This window comes from Ornithorhynchus anatinus, chromosome 4 (genome assembly GCF_004115215.2).
Source record: "Ornithorhynchus anatinus isolate Pmale09 chromosome 4, mOrnAna1.pri.v4, whole genome shotgun sequence".
Taxonomy (NCBI): domain Eukaryota; kingdom Metazoa; phylum Chordata; class Mammalia; order Monotremata; family Ornithorhynchidae; genus Ornithorhynchus; species Ornithorhynchus anatinus.
This window is the reverse complement of record NC_041731.1, coordinates 62,849,535-62,874,339: the sequence shown is the minus strand read 5'-3', so window position 1 is coordinate 62,874,339 and position 24,805 is coordinate 62,849,535. Positions and strand designations below refer to the sequence as shown.

General features: G+C 44.0%; 1 protein-coding gene across 2 annotated transcripts in view; it reads left to right on the top strand.

The window, feature by feature from the left end:
- RNF19A (ring finger protein 19A, RBR E3 ubiquitin protein ligase) overlaps positions 1-24,805 on the top strand; it is a 96,871-nt gene that overhangs the window by 38,953 nt on the left and 33,113 nt on the right. For both annotated transcript variants that reach the window (XM_029062887.2, XM_029062888.2), the window contains one exon: positions 5,868-6,651. In XM_029062887.2, coding sequence (XP_028918720.1) covers positions 6,056-6,651 — 596 coding nt within the window. In that variant the 5' untranslated portion in view covers positions 5,868-6,055. The remainder of the gene's footprint in view (positions 1-5,867; positions 6,652-24,805) is intronic.

The window sequence follows — 24,805 nt, the reverse complement described above, 5'->3', positions numbered from 1 at the left end:
CCTCTGCCTTACGGCTGCTTCGTGACCTGCAGTAAATCACTGAAGTTCTTTCCCCCTCTGTTTCCTCATCTGTAAAATGGAAAATAAAATACCTATTCTCCTATTTCCTTACACCAAAAGCCTCATGTGGGACAGGAACTGTGTCTGATATTATTGAATTTACCCCAGAATTTAGCACAGTGTGTGGTATATAGTAAGTGCTTAACAGATCCATTCATGCATTCATTTGATCAGTCAATTGATTCATTCATTCAGATTTATTGAGTCCTTACTGTGTGCAAAGTACTGCACCAAGCGCTTGAGAGAGTACAGTACAACAGTAACAGACACATTCCCTGCCCACAACAAGCTCACAGCCCAGAGAGGGAGACAGACATTAATATGAATAAATAAATAAATTACAGATATGTACATAAGTGCTGTGGCTGAGAGAGGGGGTGAATCGAGAGGCAAGTTAGGGCAACACAGAAGGGAGTGGGAGAAGAGGAAAGGGGAGCTTAGGGAAGGCCTCCTGGAAGAGATGTGCCTTCAATAAGGCTTTGAGGTGGGGGAGAATAATTTTCTGAATTCTCATTACTGAACTATGAATTTAAATAGCAGTATTATTGCCAGCAGTCACTTGGAGATGCTGCAGCAAAGTTTAACTTTGGTTTAGAAATTCAATTACCAATTTACAAATTAAACTGCTTTCCTCAAGTGTTTTCATAATACTCTAAAGAATTGGCTGAAGAAGTCAAATGTCATCTGAAGCAGGTACTTCTAGACATTCAACTTGGGCATTGTAAACAGATTTTTTCTGCACAGTTAGAGTGCATAACAGGAATGCTTGTGAAAAGTAAGGTGATAGGATAACGATGCTTTTTTTTTCCCTTCGATTCCCTTCCCACCCTGCTTTTCCCTGATAAATCTCCAAAGAGGTGCCGAGCAAAGTTTTAGCTCTGTAGAGGGAAATTCAACAGGAGTGTGTGATTGCATTTTATTCTCCTTGTTAACTTTTATGTTGAGACCCCTAGCAATTTGGTGGTAGTTTTAATTACAGATTCCTCTAAATGGTAGGCCATTATTTTAAAAAAAATCTAAATTGGTTGGAATATGGGTACAAATGAGATGGTATTTTCTGAATGAAACTAGTCCTGTCAAATGGAATGGCAGGAATGGTATTTGGGGGAACCTCAGTAGGAGCTTGAAAGAGGGTGCGGCGAAGGCATGTGGGCAACAGGTTGAGATAGCTGGGTCTGGGGATCTTGAAGGGAGCAAAAGAGGGGGCTTGGTATGAGACCCAGCTCTGCCATCCTCTCCCACTCTTCAGGATCAAGTCTCTTCTTGACCCCCATATGCCATTTCCCCCAAAACTTCCCCAAGCTGCCACTCTCCAACATGACTGGCAGAACAGATTCATTCACTCATTCAATCGTATTTATTGAGTGGTTACTGTGTGCAAAGCACTGTACTAAGCACCCAGGGGAGTAGAGTACAAAAACAAACAGACACATTCCCTGCCCACAACGAGCTTACAGTTTCCTTTGTGCAGGTTCTCAGTCTTGAAGCCTCAGGACCGATGCTCAACAGTCATTTCTGTCAGGATGCACCATCATCACAGTGTATTATCATTATTATTGTTATTATTATTAATAATAATAATGGTATTTGTTAAGCACTCTGTGCCACACACTGTTTTAAACGCTGGGATAGATACAACCTAATCAGATTAGACAAAATCCCTGTCCCACATGGGGATCCCAGTCTTAATCCCCATTTTACAGATGAGGAAACTGAGGCCCAGAGAAGTGAAGTGACTTGCCCAGGGTCACACAGCAAACAAGTGGGAGGGCCGGGATTAGAACCCAGGTCCTTGTGATGCCCAGGCCCATGCTCTCTCCACTATGCCCCACTGCTTCTCAGTATCACTAACAGTTCTGCACATCCTTGGAGACTATAAGCTCTTTGTGGGCAGGGACCACAACTCTGTTGTACTTTCCCAGGTGTTTAGTACAGCGCTCGGCACACAGTCGTCGCTTAGTAAATACCAGTGAAGCTCTTCACGGTATTCTCGTCACTCTGACAGAAGATATCCTTGTTTTACAGGTTAGAAATCGACTCAGAAAGAGTAAAGTGATTTTACCTGGGATCCCTTGCCAATCTAATAAAGCTAAAATAAGAACCTTCCCCTCCTTGCCCACCCAAGTTTTGATTCATTAGTATTGACCCCTCTGGTAAGGAAAAAAATCTAAGTTCTGCATCCTACACTCCCATAAGGACCGGCTCTTGAACCTTCTTCCTCTCCTAACTTGCACTTCCAGGGATCAAGGCCAGGAATTAAAAACATAACTCACCCTGGAATAGTCATTCCAAAAGATCTTATATTTAATAAAACTAATACAGTTTCATTGTAAGTATAGATTTGGTTTGACCCCACTGGGCTTTGTTTTTCAATCCTCAGCAGTAACGAAAATGTGTAAGTTGATTTTTTTTTTTTCTGCTTTTGTTCCCCTCACTCAGTCCCTTCTACATGTTGAAACTTAAGGAATTGTTTTGGTTGGTTGGTTCTAAATAGCAATTTATCTGTGTATTTCAAAATCTGACAAAACACCTAAAATAATAATTATAGTATTTGTTAAGCACTTACTATGTGCCAAGCACTGTACTAAGCACTGTATTACCACGTTAATGCAATCACTGATCCTATCCTGCCTGGATTACTGCATCAGCCTCCTTGCTGACCTCCCGGCCTCCCATCTCTCCCCACTTCAGTCCATACTTTACTCTGCTGTCTGGATCATTTTTCTTCAAAAATGTTCAGGACATGTCACCCTGCTCCTCAGAAAACTCCAGTGGTTCCCCATCCACCTCCACATCAAACAAAAACTCCTCACCACTGGCTTTAAAGTACTCCTCCTCCTTGCCCCCTCCTACCTCACCTTGCTTCTCCTCTTCAACAACCCAGCCCGCAAACTTCATTCCTCTGGTGCTGACCTTCTCACTGTCCCTTGATCTTGCCTATCTCTCCGCCGAACCCTAGCCCACGTCATGCCTCTGGCCTGGAACGCCCTCCCTCCTCACATCCGACAGACAATGACTCTCCCTTCCTTCAAAGCCTTATTGAAGGCACATCTCCTCCAAGAGGCCTTCCCAGACTAAGCCCCACCTTTCCTCATCTCTCACTCCCTTCTGCATCTGCCTGACTTGCTCCTTTTGCTCTTCCCCCCGTCCTACCCCACAGCACTTGGTTACATGTCTGTAATTTTATTTATTTATATTGATGTCTGTCTCATCGGCCCCCCACCCCCATACTGTAAGCTCATTGTGGGCAGGGCATGTGTCTGTTTATTGTTGTATTATACTCTCTTAAGTGCTTAGTACACTGCTCTGCACACCGTAAATGCTCAATAAATAATGAATGAATGAACGAATGAATGAATGAACTGGGGTAGACATAACATTATTAGTTTAGGCACAGTCCTTGTCCCTAGTGGAGCTTACAGTCTAGGATTTAATCCCCATTTATAGTTTAATCAGTGATCAGTTTATAGATGAGAAAACTGAGGCACAGAGAAGTGTCTTGCCCAAGGTCACAAAGCAGGCTAATGGCAGAGCCAGAATTAAAATCCAAGTCCTCATAGCCCAGGCTATCAAAAAGTTTATCATCTCTTGGGTAAGCTAACCTTACTCTCAGAAAGAGCAGTTAACCTACCGCTAAGGTATAGAGAAACCTCAAGATTCAAAATTCTTTCGTTAGGGCAAGGAAGAAACTTTGTTTTTCAAAAGTGTAGTTTATGAATAACTAAAGCTGCTATTTTTTTTGAGTTCCACACATCTGTTAGAATTGGCAGAACTCCTGCCTTGCGCATTCTTTCCTCCTTTGCTAGAAGTGATGTTTCTGGTTTCAGCCACCCTGGTTACTGTACTGTAAACTGTTGTTGCAAGTAAACATTCTCATTAAAAACTCCCGTTATGGTATTATTAAAGATGATCCAGATCTGCTTGTTACTACCTAAAAGTAAGTAGTGTAGCTGCGTTTGCAAAATATAATTCAGGTCCCTCGGGCAGAATTGTTTCAATGATTTATTTATTGATGTCGGTCCCTTGGCATTTTCCGTATGCTCTGTTGATGAGTATTTTGAATAATAACGTGAAATGGTTCTGTCTCTTTATTTTGATTTTGATTTGTTTTTTGAACTGAAGAGTAGTATTGCTCCTGTTTGAGTGAAGCATTTTTACCCATCACAGCTAATGCTCTGCCACTTTTTAGTATGAAGTGTGTCTTTTGTATTTCCTTAAATGTGTGAAACCCAGCATTCCCCTAGATAAAGAATATCTGAGAGAGAGAGAGACATACACAGATTGCCTTTTCTCAGAGCTACTTGTGTTTTCAATTTACACATAATGTAAATTTGGACTCTGAGAATTGATTAGGGCTGAACATTCTTCAGTGTTTTGGGGGGAGAAATTTTGTGGGTGTGAATACTATAGAGGTAATTACTTTTATGGTTTGTTGTTGAACTTTTAGATATAAACCTTGTATTGGAGAAGATACATTAAATGGTGCATATTTTAATGTGCCATACTTGTGAGTAAAGTGTTGTCAGAAAACGTGGATTATTTTATGTATTTTATGTATTTTTCCTATCCAGATATGCAGTATTATTCTAGAAATGTGGCCCAGGTCGGGATTTTGGTGGTATTTTTCATCTTAAACTCATTCGGCAGTTGTAAAAATAATGCTAGTCAGAATTATACCCAGATGTTAGGGTTGGACACTAGCGTGGTTCTGCAAAGTGTTTCCAGTTAGAGTGGACAATGGAAAGTGTCACAGAAACATAGCAATTCAAGACTGCATAGATTGAAAGTAGGCCTTTTCCTTCTCACCTCAGTTAAACGCAGGACTTCTGAGGTGACTGCCTTGCCATATGTGTTCATATGAATTCAAAAAAACTACTGATAAGCAGTTTCTCAGTCAGGTCCAAGAGTTTACGAGTATTTTATTCAAAATCAAGCTTCGGCGTTCAGTGCCCATATTAATTTCCTAATCTTCCTTGTTGAAGAGATCAGAGTTGAACTTTAACACTCGTACCACATGTTCCAAAAACCTACTCTTTTGTTTGCATTTCAGTGTAAAATGAGTACATTTTCCTTAGGGCATGCTGTATATAAACAGTCAGTCTTTCCATGTACTGTTTTTGCTTGTTTTTTTTTCCACTACTCATGTACAATACCTCAGTTGACTTCTAATTGAGGAGAAGCAGTATGGCCTAGGACCTGGCTTCTAATCCCGGCTCTGCCACTTGCCTGCTGTGTAACCTTGGGGAAGTCACTTAACTTCCCCAGTCCCTCAGTTTTCCCAACTGTAAAATGGGGATTAAATACTTGTTCTCCCTCCTAATTTAGGCTGTGAACCCCTTGTGGGACAGGGACCGTGTCCAACCTGATTAACGTTTATCTTAGCGCTTAGAACAGTGCTTGACACATATAGCGCTTAAATATAATGATAAAAAAAGAAAAAAGTCTTTTGTGCTTAGTGTAGAAAAAAGTGCTTAGTTTCGTTTTGTTGAAGGGAAAGAAACTGTTTAATATGATAAATTGGTAAAGACTCAGCTTTATTGATAGGATGACTGAATTACATATTTTCTTAATTGCTAATTGCTTGACTTGTAAATAAGGTATAAAAATTGAGCAAATGAAGTGCCCTGCATTTATATGGAGTGAATCTTGCTGAGAGGGTTTCCAGCAAGGATCATCCATTTCCCGATGGGTGTCTTTTTGCCCAAAGCAAGCTTTTTGCATAGAAATTATCCCTGGTTTTAATTTTCCAAGTGATTTCATAACTTTAAGGATATAATTAAACTAAGATGCATGTGTTTGTTTTGCAGAGCCCCTCAAAGAGTCACCTCCTGGAAATGATGCTTTTGTGAAAAATCTCTGGAAAGAATTCCATCTGTCAAGTAGCCTTAGTTCACAACATGACTTCATCTGGACGCCAAAACAGGAATGCTGTTTTATCTTTTATCTTGAACTCTGATTAGCGTTCTGGGCTAACCCTGCCCCAGTTTCCGTTCTAATGAGTATCCTAGACATGAGTCTGCACCGGCAAATGGGTTCGGATCGAGACCTGCAGTCTTCCACTTCCTCCATGAGCTTGCCTTCTGTCAAAAAGGCCCCCAAAAAACGACGCATTTCCCTCGGCTCCCTGTTTCGGAGGAAAAAAGACACCAAGCGGAAATCGAGGGATCTAACTAGCGGAGTAGATGGCATCGCAAGTATCGAAAGCATCCATTCTGAAATGTGCACGGATAAGAACTCTATCTTCTCCTCCTGTACCTCCTCTGACAATGGCACAGCCCCCGGCAGCAAGCAGAGCGGCGACTTTCTGGAGTGCCCCTTATGTCTCTTGCGGCATTCCAAGGACCGGTTCCCCGACATAATGACCTGTCACCATAGGTCTTGTGTGGATTGCTTACGGCAATATCTGAGGATAGAAATATCCGAAAGCAGAGTTAACATCAGCTGCCCGGAATGCTCTGAACGGTTTAATCCCCATGACATTCGCTTGATATTGAGCGATGACATCTTGATGGAAAAATACGAAGAATTTATGCTAAGGCGGTGGCTCGTCGCAGACCCGGATTGCCGGTGGTGCCCCGCTCCGGACTGTGGGTAAGAAGTCCCTTTCTAGTTCTCGTCCCGCTAGACCCGTTAGATGATGATAATAATGGCATTTGTTAAGTGCTTCTATCTGCCAAGCGCTATTCTAAGCACTGGGGTAGATAAAAGGTAAGCAGGTTGAACCTAGTCCCTGTCCCACCTGGGGCACACAGTCTCAGTCCCCATTTTACAGATGAGGTGACTGAGGCACAGAGAAGTGACTTGCCCAAGCAGACAAGACACGGAGTCGGGATTAGAACCCATGACCTCCCGCTAGATGTGCTTCCAGCTAGATTCATTCATTCATTCGTATTTATTGAACGTTCACTGTGTGAAGAGCACTGTAGTAAGCGCTTGGGAGAGGACAGTACCACAGTAAGCCAACACATTCCCTGCCCACATGTTCAGTCACCCTTGAATGGAAAGAAGTATTTGCTGAGAATCGAAAGGTGGAAAATGTGAAGTCTGGAGCACCTGGCTCGGGCAGTTGGGCATGGGAGTCAAGGGAAGAGAAACACTGTTGAAAGAGGGCAGAGTTACAGCAGGCGATGATGAGTTTGAGGTGGACAGAGTCAGCCTGGTGTCTGGATTTCCACCGGTAGTCCTCTGCAGCTTGAGCCCCAAAGCGGACACGGCGGCGGACTGGTTGGATGAGATCAGAGGGATGGAGAGCAAGGGAGTTGAATTCGGTGGAGAGGGTGGAGTTGAGGGTTGAGGATTTGGGTGTCAAGAGAAGGTAATTTGGCTATGGAAAAGAAACGGGGCAGGGTGACCTGGGATAACTGGGGGAGGTCGAGAGAGATCAGCGGCCTCTGTCAGGGACAGGATAGAATTGTGGGGAGACGGTGTGTAGGAGAGAATACTTTGTGAGGAGGTTGTGGTCTGAGAATGGGAGTTTCAGAGTTGAAGGTAGAGGCCGTACGGTGTCAAGCGATGATGAGGTCGAGCAGGTGTCCGAATTGTTGGTAAAGTGGTGCAGATTTGAGTTGTAAACACCTTGAGGGCAGGGTTCGTGTCTTCCAAGCACTTGGTACAGTGCTGTGCATATAGCAAGTGCTCATTGAATGAGAAGCAGGACAGTGTAGTGGTTAGAGCACAGACTTGGGAGTCATAGGTCATGGCTTCCAATCATTCATTCATTCATTCAATAGTATTTATTGAGCGCTTACTATGTGCAGAGCACTGTACTAAGCGCTTGGAATGTACAATTGGGCAACAGATAGAGACAATCCCTACCCATTGACGGGCTTACAGTCTAATCGGGGGAGACAGACGGACAAAAACAAGACAACTTAATAGCAATAAATAGAATCAAGGGGATGTACACCTCATTAACAAAATTAATAAGGTAATAATAATAATAATCCTGACTCCTCCACTTGTCTGCTGTGTGATCTTGGGCAAATCACTTCACTTCTCTGTGCCTGTTACCTCATCTGTAAAATGGGGCTTGAGACAGTGAGCCTCACATGGGCCAGGGACTGTGTCCAACTCGATTCGCTTATATCCACTCCAGTGGTTTGTACAGTGCCTGGTGCACAGTAAGTGCTTAACAAATACCATTATTATTGTTGTTGTTGTTTAATAATAATAAATACCATTGTCTTCTTGACTGGTAGTAATAATGGTGTTTATTACGTGTGTAGAGAACTGTCCTGGGTCCTGGGAAAGAGGACACAGGTGGAAATTAGATAAGGGCCTTGTCCCTCAAGGAGCTCATAACTTATGATTGTAGGTTGGGGAAAGGACTGGAGACAGGCACAGAGGGAGCAATGAAACAACAAAACATTCAGTCAGCATAAAGGTCAAGGACAAATGCATAATGCAGCAAATAAAAACAAGAGTCAGTAGGAAACTGTGGCTGGAGGAGCAGGCTAACGATTCAGAGTCCACAGCATTCCCAAAGTCACAGCAATGGCTATGGTAGCCACCAGCCCACGCTAGGTTTTAGGAGGCCTCATGCTGCAAGGGCTGTTTTCTTTCCCACAGCATGCCAGGGGCAATCAGTCATATTTATTGAGTGCTTACTGTGTGCAGAACACTGTGTTCAGTGCTCAGGAGCTCTTAGCACAGTGCTCAGCATATAGTAAGCACTTAACAAATGCCATGATTATTATGACACTACAACAGAGTTGGTAGAGACATTTCCTACCCGCAACAAGCTTACAGTCTAGAAGGTCAGGATTTATTGAGCACTTACTGTGTGCAGAGCACTGTACTGAGCGCTTGGGAGAGTGCACTATTTATCCATTCAGTTCATTCAGTTGTATTTATTGAGCTCTTACTTTGTGCCGAGCTAGCACTGTACTAAACACTTGGAAAGTACAATACAGTAATAAAGAGAGATAATCCCCTGCCCACAATGGGCGTACAATCTGGCGGGGATGGGGAGACAGACATCAAAACAAGTAAACAGGCATCAATATAAATAAATTGTGGATCATATATACATAAGTGCTGTGGGACGGGGAGATGGGGGGAAGTGCACAGGGAGCGAGTTGAGGTGACACGGAAGGGAGAGGGAGCTGAGGAAAAGGGGGCTTAGTCTGGGAAGGCCTCTTGGAGGAGGTGCACTTTCAGTAGGGCTGTTAGATACACAACCAGCTCGCAGTATTAAGGGAAACTCACAATGTAGAGGGGCAGACAGTTCGAGTTCGATCGGTTTCAGTAGAAAGGGTCGAGAGCACGCAGGGAGATGAGGCTGCAGGAACCCGATGTTTGGTTCCATCGCAGTGGTGAAGAGGGGCCAAAAGGACAGGGTAGTCTGGCGTACGCGGAGCAAGTGAGGCAGGGGGGTCTCTTGGCAACAGGGCCGGGGGGCCAGGAGCCTGCGGGTAAGCCAGAAGGCAATGACCAGATATGTTGATAGGCCACAGTTTGGAAAGGCTTCTTGGAGGAGATTTGATTTTCACAGGGTTTTGAGGATAGGGAGGATGGTGGTCGATATGGAAGAGGAGGGAGTTCCAGGCCAGAGGGAGGTTGTAGTCAAGGGGTCGGCGGCAAGAAAGACCAAATCGAGGAGCAGAGTGAGCTGGATGGGTTGTAGTGGGAGATCAGCTAGGCTAGGTAGGGAGGGAGAAAGCTGATTGAGTGGCTTAAAGCCAGTGATAAGGAGGTTCTGTTTCATGTGGAGGTGGATGGGCAGCCACTGGTGGTTGTTTAGGAGGTTTTTTTAATGGTATTTAAATGCTTACAATATGCCAGGCACTGTACCAAGCACTGGGGTAGATACAGATTAATCGGAAATGGGGAGATGTGTGCAGAGCAGTTTTGTTTTTAAAAAAGTGATCCAGACAGCAAAGTATGGACTGCAGCGGGGAGAGGTTGGAGGTGGGAAGTTCAGTGAAGAGGCTGATATAGTAATCAAGGCAGACTGACAAGTGGCTGAGTGTCAAGGAAAGGGTGGATTCTAGAGGTATTATGAAGGTAAAATCAACTCGTTGAGGGCAAGGAACATGTCTACCAACTCAGTTATATTGTACCTCCCACGCGCTTAGTACAGTGCTCTGCACACAGTAATTGCTCAATAAATCCAATTGATTGACAAGATTTGGAGAAAGACTGGATATGTATGTCGATTGAGAATGTTGTCAAAGTTAATGCCAGGGCATGGGCACGTGAAAGAGAGAAAGAGGGTAGTGGTGTTGTCTACCGTGATGGGAAAGTAGGTAGGGGAGGAGAGGGTTTGGGTAGCAAGATGGAGGGAGTTGTATTTTGGACATGTGATGTTTGTGGTGTTGGTGGAACATCGAAGTGGAAATGTCTGGAGGGCAGGAGGAAACGTAAGACTGTAGAGGAGAGGGTTTGGGGCTGGAGAGGTGTATTTGGGAATCATCCACCTAAAGATGGTAGTTGAAGCTGTGGACGTGAATGAGTTCTCCAAGGGAGAATGGAAGGGGACAAAGAACTCGAGTCTTGAGGGACTCCCACACTTAGGGGATGAGAAGCAGAGGAGGAATCTGTGAAAGGGACTGAGAAATAGCATCCAGGGAAATGAGAGAAGAGTGTGACTGTGTAGCCAAGATTCGATGATATTTCCGGAAGAAAGGGGTGGTCCTCAGTGCCCAAGGGAGCTAAGAGGGATTAGATGATTGGATGTAGTAGAGTCCTTTGGATTTGGCAAAAAGGTCATCGGTGACATTAGACAGTGTGGTTTCCTCAGTGTTCCCTCAACTTGGAACTCCTCTCCCCAAATTCAGTCAATCAATCAATCAATGGTATTTATTGAGTGCTTACTATGTGCAGAGCCTTGTACCGTACAGCACTTTTGGAGCGTACAATCGACTCTAGACCGTGAGCGCATTGTGGGCAGGGAATGTGTGTTGTTATATTGTACTCTCTCAAGCACTTAGTACAATGCTTTGCACACAGTAAGCGCTCAATAAATATGATTGAATGAACAGAGTTGGTGGACACATTCCTTGCCCACAACAAATTCAGCAGGCTGCAACTCTTCCCATATTCAAAACCATCCTAAAATTCCACCTTTTTCAAGTAACCTGCCTCTGTTAATTTCCAGGACCTGAAATTGGGTGATATTATTAGCTAGCTCTTATACTCAAGAACTTATTCATGCTCATCCTTGGCACTTTTATCACTGTTATTATTCAGTTGTTAATTTATTTACCCTGACTACTCTGTAGATATTTTCATATGCGTCTCCCCTATTAAGAATGTAAGCTCCTCACGGACTACTTTCCAAGAGCTTAGTTCTAAGCATTGCCACAGGCTCTCCGTATACTGCTTTGCCCCAGTAAGTGCTCAGTAAATACCACTGATTGATTGAAGTGGGTGCTCCATACTTGCTCATCCTTCCACTACCATGGGTGATTGATTTATTGAGTCATTCTCTGTCTTCCCCTCCACCTTGCCCAGACAAAGAGATGCAGTGTGTTATTTTTCCAAAGTGCTTTCACATCAGTTATCTCATTTTAATCTCACAATACCCCTTGAGGTAGAGAGAGGTAGGAATAATCCCCACTTTACAGATGATGAAAAGGAAGTGTTGTGGTGTGCTGACTCTGTGATGATTGTAGTTCAGCCAAAAACCTTTGGGGAACAGACGTATCGTTGCTCTTGGAGCTCCAAACACCTCTACTGCCCAAGAGAGACACAGAAACAAGCCACAGAAACAAATCAGATCTGTCTAACCTGCCTTCTCCCAGGTAGAGTGGTTCTATTGCCCAGAAGACTCATATTTTTCACCTTTCTTTTTTATGGAATTTGAGTGCTCACTGTGTGCCAAGCACTGTACTAAGTGCTGGGGTAGAATACAAGATAATCAGATCAGATACAGATCCTGTCCCACATGGGGTTCACAGTCTAAGCGAGGAGGGAGAGCAGGTAGTTCTTTACCCTGTTGAGTTGATGACATTTTTTGTGGGCTGATGAATTTTTCTAGCTTATTTCTAAGGTTGGCCCGTTGGGAAGACCATATCGAATTGGTCTCTATCGGAACCGTCCTCCTGTCTTTGATACTGTAGACCACTCCTCCTGCTACATTTAGCTCTCACTGGCTCCTCTCCCACTTCTCCCCTTCCATCTGCAGATGCCTTTCAAGGCCCTGTCCTGGCTCCCCTACTCTTCTCAGTCAGGATTGATCGAGTGCTTACACCTCATCTTTCTCCTCCTAAATCCTTTCCTCCACCTGATTTTCCCATCACAGTGGACACCACCACCATCCTCAAACCCGCAACCTGGGCACCAACTTTGACTCCCTTCTCTTTTGCAACTCTTTCAGCAGCCTGATGATGAAATCCATTGTGTTTTCCTCCACAGCATTTCCCAGGTCCACCCTTTTCCTTTTCCAGCCAAACCACCACCATCCTGGTCCAGTTGCTTGATGATTCCTGGTTTGACTACTGTGCATCAGCCTCTCACTGGTCTCTATCTTTCTTTAGCCTCTGCCCTGTCCATTCTATACCTCACCCTAACCCTTCTGCAGCGTCACCCTGCCCACATTCTCCACTCCTAAAAGCCTCCATTGGCTACCCACTTGTCTTAGAATATGTGAGCCTCTCGAAGGACAGGTTCTGCATCTGTCTGCTCTACCCAAGTGCTTAATACAGTGTCCTGCACACAGTGAGCACATAATAAATACTGCTGCTGCTCCTACATGTACTTGTGGAAAGAGCCCGGGCTTGGGAGTCAGAGATCATGGGTTCTAATCCCGGCTTCATCACTTGTTTGTTGGGTGACCTCGGGCAAGTCACTTCACTTCTCTCTGCCTCAGTTACCTCATCTGTAAAATGGGGATTGAGGGTGTGAGGGCCTATGCCCAGCTGATTATCTTGTATCTACCCCAGCGCTTAGAAAGGTGCTTGGCACATAGTAAGTGCTTAACAAATACCATAATAATTATTATTATTATTACTACTATGAATACAACTGCTAGTTCTATTACTAGAAGCAGCATAGCTTAGTGGATAGAGCACAGGCCTGTGAATCAGAAGGTCAGGGGTTCTAATCCTGGCTCCGCCACTTGTCTGTTGTGTCAACTTGAGCAAGTCACTTCACTTAGCTGGGCCTCATTTACTTCATCTGTAAAATGGGGATTGAGATTGCGAGGCCTGTATAGGACAGGGATTGGGTCTAATCCGTTCTGCTTGTATCCACCCCAGCACTTAGTACAGTGCCTGGCACATAGTAAGTGCTTAACAAGTGCCACAATTATTATTACCACTACAAACTTCTGGTTATTGGCTTTTAGGCACTCCATCAGCTCTCTCCCACTTACCTATTCTCTCTCTTCACCCCCAGTGCCCCCCAACTCTGTCTTCACCACGCTTCATCCTTTATTCCCCCATTTGTGACTCCTGGCTAATGCCCTTTGCTAACCAGAACCCCAAGTGACTCCCGTCCCTGCTCCCCATTCCCGGCCGATGCCAGAAGTCTTTTGTACCAGCCTGGAGCCGATCTGCTGGTTAGTTTCCATCCCCCACTTATCCGACTGCAATAGAGACTTTCATTCCTCACATTTTATTGCCCCCACAATTCTCATGAGCACCACCCAGAAGGCAGAATGATGTTAGTCACTTCCCTTCCCATGCACACAGGGATAGTGTGCACTTTTTTTTTTTGGAATGGTATTTAAGAGCTCTCTATGAGTACTAAACCCTGGGGTAAACACAAATTAAACTGGTTGGACACAGTCCCTGTCCCACAAGGGGCTCACGTTCTTAATCCCCATTTTACAGATGAGGGAACTGAGGTACAGTGAATAGGCATGCCCAAGGTCACACAGCAGACAAGTGTCAGAGCTCGTTCTTTTGACTCTCAGGCCTATGTTGTATCCACTAAGCTACACTGCTATAACTCATATATTATATATGCTTGGAATAATCTTGCCACTACTGATTTGCAGTCACCACGGTGAGGCCACGGGTTAGCTCTTAAGTGGTCAGTTCCACCTACATCATAGCATCAATTTCAAGTTAGCACCTGCAGGTCTCTTTCAACATTAACCAGAGGTGCCCCTAGGACTTTGCAAACAGTTCACTTTACAACCTTTCTCTTGGGGAGGTGGGCCCCCTGGAAACTGGGCAATCTTCCCCATCACGGGAACCTCAACCTTCACCCTTTCATACCCCAACTCTGAAAAACTCAATTCTTGAACTCCCTCCCCTTTCAAATCTGCCGGATCACAAAACCCCATTGCCAAAGTTCTTTGGAAAGCCGCCTCCTGCTTTTCTTCTCCCCTATTCAGTATATCTCTACCCCCTGAAGACCTTTGCAGTCACTACATCCAGTTACACTTTTGTACATATTGTTTTGTATACTCTAGGGGCATTTCGCCCTATCTGTGGAAAGGTGATCACCTTTGTAGAAGAGTGATCCGAGCAGTAGGGTGAAGTATAAACTGGATTGGGAAGAGGCTGAAGAAAGACACTTGACCCTATTTGTGATTCCTTTTATCTGTCTCCTTGGCTAGATTGTAAGCTCCTCGTGGCCAGAGATGGTGTCTGCTTGTATTGTACTCTACCAAGTACTTGATCGATTGACTGATTAATCGTAACCAGGAGCATGAAAGAAAGAATGCTGGGGACCAAGAGAAGGGAAACATTTTATTCCAATGCTCCTGTATGTTAAAAGGCTCAAAAAAGGTTGATGTTTACCAGGTTATCTTCAGCTGCTAAATAATGTATTTTTTTTCTAATGGTACTTGTCAGGTGCTTACTAAATACTGGAGTAAATCAGGCTGGACACCGTCCCTGTCCTACATGGGACTCACATTCCAAGTAGGAGGGAGTATGAATTAATCCCCATTTTACCGCTGAGGTAACTGAGGCTCAGAATTTGTGACTTGTCCAGAGTCATGCAACAGACAAGTGGCAGAGCCCAGGATTAGAACCCAGGTCCTCTGAGCCCCAGGTCTGTGCTGTTTCCACAGGGCCATACTGCCTCCTGTTTCTTTACATTTCTGTATTTTTCTGAAAACAAGAAAAAACATGGCATTAAAAATAAACTTATCTCAAAATTACCATCTAGTCATTTAACACATCACTTTGTGACTGAGGCCACTTCACTTCCAAATGCTTCCTCTTTTCTCCCCTTCCCTCTCAAGCAGTATTTGAAGAGGAGGCAAAATAATTAGAATCATGGTAGCTGTTAAACACTTCCTATGTGTCAAACACTGTACCAAGTGCTATGGTAAATACAAGATAATCAGGTTGGACACAGTTGGACACAGTCCATGACACACAGTTTAAGACACACAGGGAGAACAGAACCTTGGACAAAGTTCAGAAAAAAACCAATCAATTAATGATATTTATTGAGTGCTTACTTTGTGCAGAGCACTGTACTAAGCACTTGGGGGTGGGAGGGGGAAGAATACAATGTAACAGAGTTTGTAGATTCTGCCCACAAAGAGCAGTCTAGAGGAAGCCCTGTCTATGCCTTTCCCCTTTGTGACTTCAGTTCAGCCACTCCTTTCCTGGGTGGATCTGTCTCTTCAAAGCGTGGAGAGACTTCTCCCAAATAAGACCCACCACAAACAAATGTGAATTTAAAGAAAGAATAAAATGTCTCTTTGGGCATCTGTGCTTGAGAGGAGAGGAGATTCGGTGATGGTACAGGTGTTTATCTCCCTTCATTGCCTTACTTGAGACCCCCTCAAACCACGCTTCACCAGGGGAGAAAAAGGGGGTTTTAGGGTGTCAGTGAAAGAGGGAAAAATTGGGGAAGTACCTACAATCGTGACCTGACAGGAAAGGTCACAGATAATAGTCACCGAGTTGTAGGAATCCATTATTATTAGGAGAATAAATCACATTTCTATTCTTGCAGTATTAAATTTCATAAATGCCACCATAGAAGTGGGGTTAACTTGTTTTAGAACAGTCTGGTAAGGTAAGGAAGAAGTACAATTGTTTTGGTACTGTTCATTCACTCAATCCTATTTATTGAGCGCTTAGTATGTGCAGAATATTGTACTAAGCGCCTGGGAAATTACAGTATAACAGACATATTCCCTGCTACCAGCAAGCTTAGTCTAGGGGACTAGACTATAGAGGACATGTTAATGTCATGTGGTTGCATTGTCATAGAATTTACTCCACTGTGTTCATTAAAACCATTTTCAGTTACAGGGAAGTGAAATATTTCCGTATTTTTACATTGTTAGAAAAGCCTAGCCAAATTGGCTACAAATTCAAAACTCTGAATTCAATTCAATTAATTAATTATTCAATTAATGAAGTAATGTGGGTGCTTTATATCCAAACTAATCAGAATTATGTTTTTTCCACTTTAATTTATTGAACGCCTGTGGTCAGCACACTGTTCGATACACTTTAAGGCATCAGAATCTCTCTGTATATAATATATATTCAAATGTAATAAAATTAGATATAAAGAATAAAAATAGATGTTATAATAATGATGGTATTTAAGTGCTTACTATGTGCCAAGCACTGTTCTAAGCACTGGGATAGATACCAGATTATCAGGTTGTCCTACATGGGGCTCACAGTCTTAATCCCCATGTAGGACAACCTGATAATCTGGTATCTATCTTTTGTAGAAAAGACAACTGAGGCACAGAAAAGTTAAGTGACTTACCCAAAGTCACACAGCAGACAAACCCACAACCTCTGACTACCAAGCCCATGCTCTTTCCACTAAGCCACGCTGCCAGACTTTTTTTAAAGATGGATCATTGCCTATGTTGAACATCCAATGTGCACTGGATTTGACCTCTGAAAGGACATCTGATTGCCATGCTAGGGATTCGGAGTGAGCAGAACAGCACAAGCAGAGTTCTGTTTTTTTCTAATTTTGAAAACTAGAATGTCTCTAGTCCTTTAATGCACCGATTTTTCCACATTTTATAGTGAAATGTTTGCCAGGGCAGTTTAAAAGTACCATAGAAAAATACTTTTGAATGCATCTGAGATTTAAATTTTTTAATGTCAGTAATGCCGGGCCAGATCCCAGCATCGCATGTATTGCTGTAAAAAAAAACAAACGAAAAAACTCAAGGAAATTTTTACAGTTTTAATATTGAAGCAGTGAAGATACTTTGTTCAGAGTAACTCCCCAAAACCCATGTACAATTGAACATTTGTAGCCCAGTAAACTCAATTCTCCTATATTTCTGGAGGGAACACCATTTTATGGAAATTTGGGATGAGGTTCACACAGTATTACACTTAAAAAACGATTGATTGACCACTGCCATGCACGTGTGCAGCCACTTCTTCTGATCTTGTACCTTGTTCTATCCGGATAGTTGCAAGTTGTTTGAAGACTGTTCCGTAATTTCCAACTGTATTCTAACGTGTAATGAAAACGCACACTACAACGGGCAGAATTGATGCTGTCTAACCCGCTGTCACAGCACCACTTCCTCAAAATCAGCTTCAAGCCTCTCCACCCACTCACGCCACCCCTTTGCTTTCTCTTCACCCTCTACTCTCCAACTTTCTCTTTTTTTTCCTCCCAAATTAACTTTCCAGCAGCATCTTTCATTCAGTCGTATTTATTGAGCATGCATTGTGTGCAGAGCACTGTACTAAGCATTTGGGAGGGTACAATTTAACAATAAACAGACACATCCCCTGCCCACACGAGCTTACGGTCTCAACTCTTCTCCCCCCAACCCCGCTCCATCCTTTTGTTTACACACTGATCCTCTGGCTTGGAACTCCCTCCCCAGATTCAACATCCCAAAATTCTCTCCATAGTCCAAACCATCCTAAAATTTCATCTCCACCAAGCCTTCCCCAATCAACTCCCAGCATCCAAGGTCGTGCAGACCCATATTCATCTCTCATGCATGGGAACTTGTCTATACCTCTTCTCATTTGTCTGTTGGTTTATTCAGTTAGTGTGTTCAGACCCTGTTGCATCTTCAACCAGAAAAGCCTAAAATAAATAGAACTGGGTTAGGTCAATTTCTCATCCCTGCCTTCCCCCCAAGGGTTAGCAGGTAATCTGTAACTCTGCCTTGTCCAACTGTATTGTCAAGGTGTAGTTATTCTTAAGGATTTTGATGGATTCCCCAAGGTACCAGCATTTACTTGGTATTTTCTGTTGTTGATTTTGGTAGTGGCTTTGGTAGACTTTGGGTGTAGCCAGCCCCGTCCTTCAACCACGCTCCTCCCCCCCCCCTTAACTTCTCCAGCAGCTGTCTTGTATGCGAGTCGTCTCCTGTGTTGCATTTTGGTCTAAAACACCACTAAATTTCAGGAAGTCCATGGTTAACAACATTCTTCAAGGCCTGCCCCAAAAGCTTCCAATTAGGGACTTACTAGCAGTGGAGAGCCGAGACAGCCTGAGAGTAAGAGGGACCTGGGTTCTAATGTCGGCTCTGCCCCTTGTCTGCAGTGTGACTTTGGGCAAATCACTTCACTTCTCTGTGCCTCCGTTCCCTCATCTGTAAAATGAGTATTAAGACTGTGAGGCCCATGTGGGACATGGACTGTGTCCAACCTGATTAGCTTGTATCTACCCTAGCATTTAGTACAGTGCCTGGCAAATGGTGAATGCGTAATGAATACCAAAAAAGAGAGAGAGAGAGAGCATGAGATTTCCTATAGTTTCCTCCATCAACATTTACTTTTTTTTCTTGAAAATGTTCATTATGGAGACATTTTGAAATCCTTTGGCTTTTCTTTAGTCTTCCATATGTTGAAAAAATGATTTGGGCTACCCAAGTCTCAAGTGTACTTCTTGCTTGTAGATCTGTACTTCATGCTTTTAGATCTCTGCAGAGTTTTTAGGACTCTGACTGCAATAGTAGTGTTTTTCAAAGTTGAAGCAATACCCTGCTTTCACATGTGGGCTCATTTCCTATGTTTCAGGGGGGCTTATCTTTAATAGGAGATGCCACGTTGAGGTGATCATTGTAGTATAATTGCTATCTCCTTGGGATCCCCTCCATACCTGTGATGGGAATGAAGTCATTTGTACTGCCCAGCAGTGCTGCCATAGCCATATTTTTGAGTGCTTACTGTGTGCAGAGCACTGTACTAAGAGTTTGGGAGAGAACAATATAATGTAACATTCATTCATTCATTCAATAGTATTTATTGAGCGCTTACTATGTGCAGAGCACCGTACTAAGCGCTTGGGATGAACAAGTCGGCAACAGATAGAGACAGTCCCTGCCGTTTGACGGGCTTACAGTCTAATCGGGGGAGACGGACAGACAAGAACAATGGCACTAAACAGCATCAAGGGGAAGAACATCTCGTAAAAACAATGGCAACTAAATAGAATCAAGGCGATGTACAATTCATTAACAAAATAAATAGGGTAACGAAAATATGTAACAGACACATTCCCTGCTCACAATGAGCTTACAGTCTAGAGGGGTAGACAGAAATTAATATAAAGAAATACAATTCCAGATACGTAAGTGCTGTGGGGCTGGAAGGGGGGATGAATAAAAGGAGCAGGTCAGGGTGTGGCAGAAGGGAGTGAAAGAAAAGGAAAAGATGGTTTAGTCAGGGAAGGTTTCTTGGAGGAGATGTGCCTTCAATAAGGCTTAGAAGTGGGAGAGTAATTGTCAAATATGAAGAGGGAAGGTATTCCAGGCCAGAGGGAGGATATGAAAGAGAAGTTGGTGGTGAGATAGATGAGATGGAGGTACAGTGAGAAGGTTGGCATTAGAGGAGCGAAGTGTGTGGGCTGAGTTGTAATGGAAGAGGAGCGAGGTGCAGTAGGAGGGGGCGAGGTGATTGAGTGTTTTAAAGCCAATGGTAAGGAGTGTGGATCACTTCCCTTCAGTGAACAATCACTGGTATTTATTGAGTGCTTTACTGTTTGCAGAGCACTGTACTAAACGCTTGGGAAAGTACAGTGTAACAGAGTTGGTAGACATGTGATGGGAAAAAACCCGGATCAGCATGACATTGGTTCTGTTCAGCTTCGACATTCCGCTCATGACTACACATGCTTCTTATTTTGATCCAAGTGTTGTTGCAGAGTTTTGGGAACTCTTTTGAATGCGCATGGGAAGCCAAAAAATAGTGAGAATGCATTTTTGCGTTTTTGAAAATAGTTTATATTTTTTTTAATTTGAATTATTTCCAATGAATCAGCAGTAGTAAAATGTGTGAAGCAGTAGGGTAGATATGTGGTTATGCTATTGCACACCGTCCCTGTTCCACATGATGTTCAGGACATGGCCTTGCAATAGGACTAATCCTCAGGCTTGCTCGGGAGAGTAAGCGCTCAATAATAATAATACTGATGGTATTTGTTAAGTGCTTACTATGTGCCAGGCACCGTACTAAGCGCTGGGGTGGATACAAGCAAATCGGGTTGAACATAGTCCCAGTCCCACATGAGGTCACAGTCTCAATCCCCATTTTACAGATGAGGTAACTGAGGCACAGAGAAGTGAAGTGATTTGCCCAAAGTCACACAGCAAACAAGTGGTAGAGCCGGGGTTAGAACTCACAACCTTCTGACTCAGGCCCATGGTCTATCCACTGTGCCATGCTGCTTCTCTGCTGCTCAATAAATAGGATTAATTGGTCGATTGAGAGGATGAGGAAGGGCCCATTTGCTATTCACATTGAGGTTTGTCGCTTGGATCTCTTGTGGCAAGACTGCCGAGATTTCACAGAGTGTCTCCGCTCTTCAGGCGCTTGACTTTAAGCTGTCATGAGGATCTGAATGCCGCTTTTTCTCTGAATAATGTGAATTTGACTGGAAAAGATATTTTAGACCAAATTTAGAAAATGGTTTAACAGATCGTTTCACATGCCCTGCCTGTCGTAAGTTTGTTGAAGGAACAGATTCCCCAGTTCTTCCGATCGTGGTTTTGGAGTAATAGTGGAAGTAATCACATTTATTAAGTGCTTACTGTGTGCAAAGCACCGAACTAAGCAGTGGGAATAAATATAGAGGTGGAAATTAGACGTGGTCCCTGTCCCTCCAGGGGAATGAGGGGGCGGGACGGGAAGGCTCAGGCTGTGTATCCAGACCCAATTTTCTATGTGCCATTTTGGCTCGTGGTGTACAGTTTTGGGTGGCCATGCTTTTCTGTGGCCATGGATAATGCCAGTTTTATTCTCACAGATCATCTCGGGTCAGGGATGCCAACCTGCTTCTCTGGCCCTGAATCAGCAGTTCATGGAAACTGTTTAAAGTTCAGTTACCTCAGTCAGCTACCATCTGATTTCCCCTGTCGTGCTAATGAACTAATGTTTCAGTGTTACTTAGAAAGCTTTTTTTGTTGGAATTTCACCCAGTGTGATGGAAGCCAGACACGCCTTCAGCGTCCTTATTCTATAAGCCTCTCACCTTGCCAACCGAAAGGCCTCTCAGGAACTTAATCCCATGGGGTTGCCAAGGGAACACCTGCTCCCTTCCTCCCCCAGCCCAATATGCTGAAAAGAGAAACTTTAAAAAAAATTCTATTCTATTGAGGTGTTGGTTTTAGCTTTGAAAAGTTATGTATGACAGCATGTCCTGTCAGGTGATTTAAAATATTGTATTGTCCTTGATAAAATAGAATCATAATCTTCACCTCCCTGTGCCTGTGACCCATTTTCTCGATAAAGTGAGTTGCTGCTGTTTTGTTTTATTGTCTGTCTCCCCCTTTTAGATTGTGAGCCCGTTGTGGGGCTGGGATTGTCTCTATCTGTTGCCAAATTGTACATTCCAAGCGCTTAGTACAGGGCTGTGCACACAGTAAGCGATCAATAGATATGATTGAATGAATGAATGTTGTTCTCCGTTTCTGTAGGTCTTCATCTTTGGCTCATATTTTTTCCTTCTTGATGAACACCGGTAGTCTTCCTGTAGTTTACTCTTAACATCCAGAGAAGTGGAATCCCCTTATTGAAACTATTCCTCATTTATCCCCTCCAGTAATAATAATTGTAGCAATTGTTAAACACATATTCATTCATTCAGTTGTATTTATTGAGCGCTTACTGTATGCAGAGCACTGTACTAAGTGCTTGGGAAAGTACAGCACCACAAAAGACACATCCCCTGCCCACAGAGAGCTTACAGTCTAGAGAGGGAGGAACATATATGCCAAGAGCATGATGCTAAGCACTGGGGTAGATGCAAGTTAATCAGTTTGGACATGGGCCTTACAGTCTAAGAGGGACACTGGGTTTTGAATCCCCATTTTACAGATGAGAAAACTGAGGCACACATAGTAAATTACTTGAAGCTTCTCCTGGAGACTGTAAGCTCCTTGTAAGTGTGACGGCCATCTCTGATGTATTATATTCTCCCAAGCACCTAGTACAGTACTCTTAACACAAGGAGCCCTCAGTAACTACCACTGACTGAGTGATGGCCCAAGGTCACGAAGCTTGTAAGTGGTGGAGCCAGGAGTAGAACCCAGGTCCTGAAGATTCCCACACCCTTTCTCTTTCCACTAGGCTGCTCTGCTTCTCTAGATTGTAAGCCCTTTGAAAACTGGTATTCTGTTCACCGACTCTATTTCAGACAGTAAGCTCATTATGGGCAGGGGACGTATCCATGAAATCTGTTGTATTCTCCAAAGTATTTAGTACAGTGTTCCGCACATAGTAAGCACTCAATAAATAAGGACTGACTGGACCTTCTGTGGCAGCGGGATGGACAATTCCTCTATACTGTAAGCCCGCTGTGGGCAGGGAATGTGTCTGTTTATTACATTGTACCCTCCCATGCACTTAATACAGTGCTCTGCACACAGTAAGCACTCAGTAAATACGACTATCTGCAAAAGACACAGACGACGGGGAGAGTAGCTCAGTGGTAGACCATATGCTTCACCTGTATGAGGCTCTGGGTTCAATCCCCAACATCAACCCTTTCCTCTAGACTGTAAGCTCATTATGGACAAGGAATGTCACTGTTTATTACCAAGTACCACGTGCTTAGTACAGTGGTCTGCACACAGTGAGCGCTCAATAAATATGATGGAATGAATATTTTAGTATTATAATCATCATCACATCATCATCATATCATCACTGGGTTCTTTGCCGCAGGGACAATACCCGCTGTACTTGCCATTTGTGGAGGTTCAACCCAACCTGGGAGCCGTGAGCTAACCCACCCTGGTCATTCATTCATTCATTCATTCAGTCGTACTTATTTAGCACTGATTGTGTGCAGAGCACTGTGCTAAGCTCTTGGGAAAGTACAATACAACAATAAACAGTGACATTCCCTGCCCACAACGAGCTCACAGTCTAGAGGTGGGGAGACAGACATCAACACAAATAAAATGAGAGATGTGTATATAAGTGCTGTGGAGTTGGGAGGGCGGAAGAGCAAAGGGATAAATAAAATGACAGATGTGTGCATAAGTGCTTTGGGGCTGGGAGGAGGGAAGAGCAAAGGGAGCAGGTCAAGGCGATGCAGAAGGGAGTGGGAGATGAGGAAAAGTGGGGTTTAGTCTGGGAAGGCCTCTTTGAAGAGATCTGCCTTCAGTAAGGCTTTGAAGCGGGGAAGAGTCATTGTCTAGCGGATTAGAGGAGGGAGGGCGTTCCAGGCCAGAGGCAGGATGTGGACTAGGGGTAGGCGGCAAGACAGGCGAGATAGAGACCCAGTGAGAAAGTTAGCACTGGAGGAGCTAAGTGTGCGGGCTGGATCCTGGACAGGACCCAGCTGCCTTGTCTAGACCAGTGCAGCAGGACACTTAAAGGCCAAGCATTCCCCTTCCAATTTGGTAACTCCCTGGGTAGCTGGGTTGGTCCTAGAATCCTTTATATTTAAATTGATCTTCTATAAAAATGTATCAACTGGCCATTCCCCCAACCTCCACTACCCATCCCCATCCCTCAAAAAATCACACCTTAGAAGATAAATATAAGTAAATGAAACCAATATTCAACTATTTGAAGATCAGTCACTACTTGTACTAACAAGTCAAAGGGTGTGGCATTTTGCACTTCATCCAACTATATATAAATTGGAAGGGTGGCTGTCTCGAGTCAGCCGCCTCCCAGTGGTTCTAATTCCGGCTCTGCCACTTGTCCGCTGTGTGGCCTTGGGCAAGTCACTTCACTTCTCTATGTTCCAGTTACCTCATCTGTAAAATGGGGATTAAGACTGTGAGCCCCTTGTGGGACAGGGATGGTATCCAACCCAATTTCCACATAGTAAGCACTTAACAAATACGAGGCCTATTATTTGAGTGGCTTGGAGGTGGCCTTGGGGGATTTGGGGGCGGGGAGGTTTGACAGCTGGGGGCGGTGCCCAGTTAACATCAGTTTCCCCTCAGCTACAGGGCCTCAGCTGTTGCAAGACTGTGATGGAAATATCCCCGAGGGGAGAGTGACGACCTTCCTCTCCTTCCTCCTCTTCCTCAGTAATTGTAGTATTCCTCAAGCGCTTACTGTGTGTCAAGCACTGTTCTAAGTGCTGGGGAAGATACAGGATAATCAGGTCAGACACAGTCCCTGACCCACACAGCGCTCACAATCTCGTAGGAGGGGGAACAGGTGTTGAATCTCCATTTTACAGATGAGGCGACTGAGGCACAGAGGAGTGAAGTGACTTGCTCGGGGTCACACAGCAGTCAAGTAGCACAGCTGGGATTAGAACCCAGGTCTTCTGGCTCCCAGGCCTGTGGTCTTCCCACTAGGCCACAGTATTACTCCCACTACAAGTCCCTATGCTGCAACTGTTCTCTTCTGGTCCACTTTGCACCAGGAATACCAGTAAGCATTGCTACTGGTTTTCAGTCTTCATGAACATG